We start from the raw sequence: 7,924 nt of genomic DNA on the forward strand, positions 1-7,924 counted from the left end.
TATATATATATATATATTATTTTATTTAAAAGAGTTCCAACTCTGTCTGTTTTTTATGTTTTATTTATATTCTTGTAAAATTAATGTGGGATATAGAATATGGAATATATAATATATAATATAAAAATGGATGGTACAATGAAATGAAGTATTGAATGTCTTATTGAATATATGAAATATTGAGTGTTCAATATAAAGAATTAAATATATAAAGGCGAATACGTATTTCTAATACCTTGTGGTATTCATCATGGGCTACGTCTGACAGACTGTAACAGACTAACAGAATGAGATAAAAAAAAACCAAGGCTGTGGATTTATAAAGAACATTTATAAAGGGAATATCTTACAGCTGTTTCCGGGATATTTTACATACCCCTTCATCAGAGACGGTGCAATAGTTATTATAGAAAAGATATGAAATATAGAGTAAAGTGGAGGAATGAAAACAGACGTGAGATACGTAAGGATATTGTATCTGCAGTTCCATTATTAAAGCAGAAAATCCCCTGATCTGTGGTGACAACTGCGCCCACATGCATGGAAGGAGGGAATGAATGCCACCTGTAGTCAGACGGAGCACCTGTGGCCAGACGGATTCTTATTTAATAATGGTTACCTTATTAACAAAAACAACTTATACATATAAGTTTCCTGTACCATGTGTGTGAGTTCCAATGGTATTTATAATAGGTCATTCCAAGTATATATATATATACATATATATATATATATATATATATATATGTGTGTGTGTGTGTGTGTGTGTGTGTGTGTGTGTGTGTGTGTGTGTGTGTGTGTGTGTGTGTGTGTGTGTGTGTGTGTGTATACAGGGTGTCCCAAAGGTCACCGATGGGTTTCAATTTTTAAATAACTTCCTTAGCTTTTACAAATAGTTGCATGACATTTTGATACAATATAAAAGACATAATGGAATTTAATATGCACTAGTCAAATTTTGCAACATATGAAAAATGACATCTCTTAAATGGTAGCTATGTTTGACTTCGCATGCCCGTGCAGTTCCCAAAACTTGCACCATAACGAGTAAAGGCCATTCAAAGTAGGCCTCACACATGATTCTAGCAAGGTAGAGCAACGCAAGAGAAATAATGCAGTTGCTACGGCAGTGATTTAGAGAGAGAATAATCTCCCGCTACGGCAATGTCAACTGGCCTTCACGTTCCCCAGACTTGACAAGTCCGGATTTTTTCTTGTGGGAATACCTTACAGAGAGGGTTTACGTCAACAAACCGGAGACGCTGGTGCAACTGAAGGAGAACATCAATAGAGAAATCAGAGAAGTGGGGTCTGAAACTCTTGAGAGTGTTACAGTGCAAGTTTTGGAAAGAGCACGGGCGTGCAAAACTGGGTGCCATTAAGTAATCTCATTTTTCATATGTGATGTAGTGGAGCTGCAAGATTTGACATGCGAATATTAATTTCCGTTATGTCCTTTATATTGTATCAAAATTTCATGCATTTATTTGTAAAGTTAAGGAAGTTATTAACATTCTATGTCACCTTGAAATCCTTTGAGATCTACGTTAAAGTGTCTGTTCTGTAATCGGATCAACTGGGACACTCATTGTCGTAAGCGACAGAGAGCCAGTTAAAGGAATGGTTCTGGTCATATTACCTATGTTGTAATTTACTTATTTTTCTTCCTCGTCTTTTTCTCCTCCTTCTTCCTCCTTTCTTCTCTATTTCTTACCCTTCTTCTACTTCTTGATTTTCTTCATCTTCTCTACTGTTTCCCCCAGCCATATTTTTTTCTGCTGTGGCAGTGACACTGTATTTGCCCCGTCCGTCATTTCACATTTATTTTTAACCTTTATATATACGTGGGAAATGCTACTCTAACGTTTAGATCCACAAATATTACGTAAAATGTTTCACTTGGAATTATTGAATGAACCGATGTGGAAAGCAGAGTTGTTACAGAAATAATAGTAAATGGTCATTAAAGGCGTGATACATACATACGTGCATACATATATATATACATGTGTGTGTGTGTGTGTGTGTGTGTGTGTGTGTGTGTGTGTGTGTGTGTGTGTGTGTGTGTGTGTGTGTGTACACATACATACATGTATATATAGAGATATACATATAAACAAAAACTTACGTTCATGTGATTTAAATGCCTGCGAATGTCTAACAGTGTCATAAACTTTCTGCCTTTGTACGTGCCTGTTTTGTCACCTAATCCGATAGCATGGTAATGAGAAAGTTCACGATGTGGACCCTTTACACTGTGAAGACAACAAAGCATGTTAAAAATAATTTTGTTAATACGAGAAAACAAAAAAAAGAAACATTTTAAAATGAATGAGACATAGTTTGCAGGTGAGAGGACTGTACAAGTTCAGATATATCATACAAGTATAACATGATACGCTTCACTTCTTAATTTAGTCAGTGAGTGAAGGGTAACTCATTTTATTTTTTGTTGGGGCTTCCGGTTCTGACGAAACAAAAGAAAAAGGTTATTTTCAAACTAGAGAACTAGCATAAATGCTTTAGAGCAAAATCTGTTAAAAGCAGTTAAGGACCTGACTGTGTAGTTAACTCCTTTGTTACCATTGATTCAGTTAATTTTAAAAATAATGACGAATTTAGTATAATAACTTTGCTACCTTTGAGCTAGGATTTGAAACATAAATTAACAAGAAATTTCTGGGAGATTTTAATGGAGATTGCTTTACAAAACAGGAAATTTGTATCTAAGGCCCAGGAAGAGTTTCAGGTAGGTTGGGATGAAAGTAGTTAAGCAGAGTGACAAATTACATCTACTCCAATAATGCAGAACACAAAAAACCAAAACGAAATAAAAACAAACAATGAGAATTTGGCATGGGTGATTGGACACTCAGTCTATTTTGGCGACAGTACTTTTTGGAACTGGACACACACACACACGCACACATTAGGAAGAGCGAGATAGTGAGAGAGACGTACCAATTTATTAACTGAACACGATTGACATCAATATGTTCTCTCACCTTATGCACATAAAGAGGGATATGGTCACACGCGTAAACACACACAGAGTAAGAGAGAGAGAGAGAGAGAGAGAGGGGAGATGAAGAGAGAAAGAGGGAGAGAGAAAGATGGAGAGGGTGGAAGAGTCATTAAAACGAGAAGAGCATTGAAACATCTCATGTCAAAGAAGTCAGCATCGAAAGAGCGATGCCAAATAAGTAACATCTCTACACTTCTAACAATTCTTTGAACCCACTATCTAGGAGAATGGTTAGTTTTTTTCTTTCTTTTTTTTTTCGGATCATCAAAACCAGGGAGTGAATACTTGTACCAAAAGGAATTTTGTTTTACAACTCTAACATCTCCGTGAATTCCTTTATATGTATTGGGAAAGTAATCTTCTCAGAATTTAAATACTTGGTCGTCCATTTACCTTTATAGTCATCAAACACTCAATCTAATGCATACAAACTCCTCGCCCATACAAACATGCATGCACAGATATAATGAACGAAGACATATCAAAGAATTTAAACGTAAGGAAACTGTAAGGAGTGGCTGTGTGGTAAGTAGCTTGCTTGCCAACCACATGGTTCCGGGTTCAGTCCCACTGCGTGGCACCTTGGGCGAGTGTCTTCTACTATAGCTTCAGACCGACCAAAGCTTTGTGAGTGGATTTGGTAGACGGAAACTGAAAGAAGCCCGTCGTATATATGTATATATATATGTATGTGTGTTTGTGTGTGTGTTCCCCCCCCCACTATCGCTTGATAACCGATGCTGGTGTGTTTACGTCCCCGTAACTTAGCGGTTCGGCAAAAAGAGACCGATAGAATAAGTACTAGGTTTACAAAGAATAAAGGCGGTGCTCATGCATGGCCGCAATCAAATGACTGAAACAAGTAAAAGAGTAAAGAGTAAAAGAGAGAGAGAGAGAGAGAGAGAGAGAGAGAGAGAGAGAAAAGGCAAGGAAGCTTGGGAATCAATGGTTTGATCTCAGACACAAGTCTCCATAAAGTAAATCTTTAAAAGACCACAACTAATGGTGAGACACTGTGTTAAATCATACCCATCCAACCCATATTAGCATAGAGAATACGAAATTTTCATAGAGAAACTTCTCTGCGACACTGGTTGCCTCGTCCTATACGACAATTTATCACACATTTAAATAATTCCATGATAATCCATTGACAGAACCCAGGAAATGAATGAAAACAAGGAAAGAAAGCAATGTAACATCACATTTTTCTCAAATATATCCAACATTGTGAACAGCCCTAATCAAGCAGACCTATGAACAAAGACATTCCACAATAGACAGTCCCATTTTTGTAGGGCTATCTATGATTTATTTATGTTAATATGTGTTTTTCAATTCTTTTAAGATGGTAGAGTGTGATTTGTGGCAATCTTGTCTACAATGTCCTACACGCTGCGCAAGTATGTATGAGCTTCTCAACACTTCAAACATTAATAAAGCAATAGTGGCCATGTATGGTCACAACCAATATGCTTGAACAGATTAAAAGAGAATAATGTCACTTCACAACAATCTCAACTGTGAGGAGATTTCGCTTCAATTACTAGCAGAGAGAAAATAGTGGCAGAGAGAACCACTACGCTCTCTCTCTCTCTCTCTCTCTCTCTCTCTCTCTCTCTCTCTCTCTCTCTCTCGGAGGGGTATAGAAGTTATCTCTCTGCAGTTATAAGAAATTAAAAAATACTCTAGACAATGTAGTCGTAGATAAATATAAAAAGACGGAATTGGCGGAAAGCCTAGGCCTACTTGGTCACACCTGATTTGAGTTAAAACAAATACAACACCCAACAAACTGAACTAAATGTAACACAACTAATTTGGAAAAGAGAGATAAGTACATTAGCACCACCATCACCACCACTAATAATAATAATAATAATAATAATAATAATAATAATAATAATAATAATAATGATGATGATGATGATGATGATGATGATGATGATGATGATGATGATGATGATGATGATGCAGCTAGGACTACTGCTGCTACTGCTGTTATTACTATAGTAAACCAGTGCTTACAATGGGTCAAAGGAATGTACTTCACAGCCAAAGGTTTTATGCATCTGAACACCAAAACTCGAGTCACCACCAATCCTGTTGAAACAAAGAAAGATATATATATATATATATATATATATGTTGTGTTGTGTGCATGTGTGTGTGTGAGAGAGAGAGAGAGAGAGAGAGAGAGAGAGAGAGAGAGAGAGAGAGAGAGAGAGAGAGAGAGAGAGAGAGAGAGAGAGAGAAAGAGAGACACAGAGAGACAGACAGATACACAGACAGACAGAGCGTTAGCGTCTCTTAGTCTTGGCCGAACATGATAGTTATAAACGAGTATCACCGTCATAAGTGTACTGTTATGTTTTTAAAAGAAATTTTCATTTTTTTTTTATAATATACAAATAAATTATTCATACATTCATTTCTTCTCCATTTTCTTTCCTTCAATACTGATATAAATATATCTCACCTCCTAACACTCTCACATCACACCACACATCAATTCACGACACACCACCACGCACACACTAGCCCTGACCAACTCCTTTCTCCCTCCCCCATTTTTTTACACCTACATACACACATACATACGTTAAGATCACCAGCAGTCTCTCACACATACACACACAGCTTCTCGTATTCGGGTCACCGTTTCTTTCCCCTTTTGTTATCTCCCCTTTTTCTTAGCTCTCCTGTGTGAACTTTCTGTCCGTCAGTCATGATAGATCGCTGACCACAACATTCAAATATTTTTTCTCCGTGTTTTTCTCCTTGTTTTTCTCCTTATTCTTTCTGTTGAAGAGCGTAGCTCGAAACGTTAAAGACTTTCTCTATTCCCGAGCGTTAAACTAATACATCCTTTTGTTGTTTACACCACCTGTCCTCGTCTGTTGTTTTTTTTTTTGTAAATTCTCCCATATATATATATATATCACATTTCTAAATCTCTCAACGAGAGATATGCAGTAGCAGCACGATAAAGTGATGGCTTGTTGTCAACATAATGTAGCAGTCTCAGGAAAGGAACGAATGTTACTGTTATTTAGCTCCAAGAAATATCATTTCTAGCTGGCTATGCGACACAAACGTTCTGTGTCCTCATGCTTTCGAACAGGGGAGATTAGTACCTCCACCCAGCAAAACCCAGTAGCCACGGACAAGTTTTCAGGGTTATTGCTCTTTATCTGCGTGGAGTAGCTTGGCTTTGCTAGACGTCGCTGCTAACCCGTTGTCGAAAACTTATAGAATTCAAAGTGAAAAACATTCACTGGTCTACAGAAATATCACATTTCTAAATCTCTCAAAGAGAGATATGCAGTAACAATATACAGAGACATGCCGGAAGTAAATAGACACTTTTAATTTTCAAAGCGAACAATTGAAATGTAATCGATAGGTAGGACTACATTCTTTAATATTTAGTTGACATTCCCTTTGCAGTTTTTAATTCAGAAAGTCTTTTTGGCATTGAACTGATGAGCTTTGTGATTATCTTTTGTGGAATTTCTGCCCACTTTTCACGCAACAATCGAAACAATTCATCTTTAGATTTAGGTTTCAGTTGAGCTTTTCATATAGCTCTATCTAGTATGCTCCAAAGATTTTCAATTGGGTTCATGTCAGAAGATTGGCTCGGCCAAGGAAGCTTTTTGACCCCATTTTCAGTCAGCCATTGTTGATTCCTTTTCGCTGTGTGGCATGGAGCCCCATCTTCCATGAATAAAATTTAATTTTTCGTTATGTTATCGTCTGAAACATCGGAAGTAGTCTTTGCTTAAGTATTTCGATATATTTTTCAGAGTTTATGGTTCCAACACATTCCATCAGCCCAGAACGACCATTGCTGGTGACAGCTCCCCATACCATTACAGATATACTGCCATGTTTTACAATTGGTTAGAGTCGTTTCAAACGAAATTCTTGTTTGGGAAGCCTCCAGACCCAAACACGTCCACTGTCTGAAAATAATGCAAATCTGGATTCATCTGAGAAAATCACTCTATCCCAAAATGAACTGGATTTTTCTGACATCTTCTTAACCAATTTCTTTCTTTTCATGATATTGATTGGTTGAAGGAGAGGTTTTCTTCTAGCTACTCGTCCATAATACCCAAGCTTATGCAGATATGTAACGCACGTTCTTGGACTAACTTCTAGCTGTTTTTCAATGTCAGAAGCCTTCGAACGGGGTTCATTTTCCACAATTCTCTTCAAACAGCGAAGTTTCCTTTCCGAGGGTCCAGGTCGGCTGGGACGTGAATGTGGTTTTTGAATTGCACTATAACTCTATTAACAGTAGCAAAAGAAATTTTAAGATTTCGGCAATTTTTCGCTGACTAAGACCAGCCTCAGATTGCCTAACAATATGACCACTTAGAAAATCTGACAATTCTGCTGAATTTTTTGTGCGTGGCATGGTTGCTTTTCGCAAATGTTTAATACAATGGCACCTGGAATGAAAAAGAATAATTACATTGTAAATTCTACATTACATTGTAAATTGGTTCTTTATTATAATTTTCTAATTTATAATTAACGTTTGTTGTTTGTATTTAACTTTCAATTTTTCGTTGATTATGGAATTTACAGGTAGGATTGAGCCACTGTTTTGGAATTCATCTTTGAAGGATATCCCCATACCATCTAGAAAGGAATATATTTTGAAACTTATTAATAATATTAAAGAATTTATTACTAGAATGAAATGGAAAGCTTATTTTAATTATATTCATAATATTACTAATGTTCATGATGTAGATAATTTAAATTACATTAATTCTAAATTTAAATCCAGAAAAGAACCACCGTATAATAGGGATTTACAAATTTTAGAGGATAGTATTTGTAAAGTAGTGAAAAATATTAAATTTCATAAATATCCAAATAGAC

At 36.4% G+C, this 7,924-nt stretch overlaps 1 protein-coding gene across 1 annotated transcript in view; it reads right to left on the minus strand.

The window, feature by feature from the left end:
- LOC106877924 (probable methyltransferase-like protein 24) overlaps positions 1-7,924 on the minus strand; it is a 23,047-nt gene that overhangs the window by 5,694 nt on the left and 9,429 nt on the right. Inside the window, exons 3-4 of the mRNA XM_014926998.2 lie at positions 5,054-5,128; positions 2,129-2,255 (exon numbers count right to left, since the gene is read on the minus strand). Coding sequence (XP_014782484.1) covers positions 2,129-2,255; positions 5,054-5,128 — 202 coding nt within the window. The remainder of the gene's footprint in view (positions 1-2,128; positions 2,256-5,053; positions 5,129-7,924) is intronic.

This window comes from Octopus bimaculoides, unplaced genomic scaffold (assembly GCF_001194135.2).
Source record: "Octopus bimaculoides isolate UCB-OBI-ISO-001 unplaced genomic scaffold, ASM119413v2 Scaffold_75580, whole genome shotgun sequence".
In the NCBI taxonomy this organism is placed as follows: Eukaryota; Metazoa; Mollusca; class Cephalopoda; order Octopoda; family Octopodidae; genus Octopus; species Octopus bimaculoides.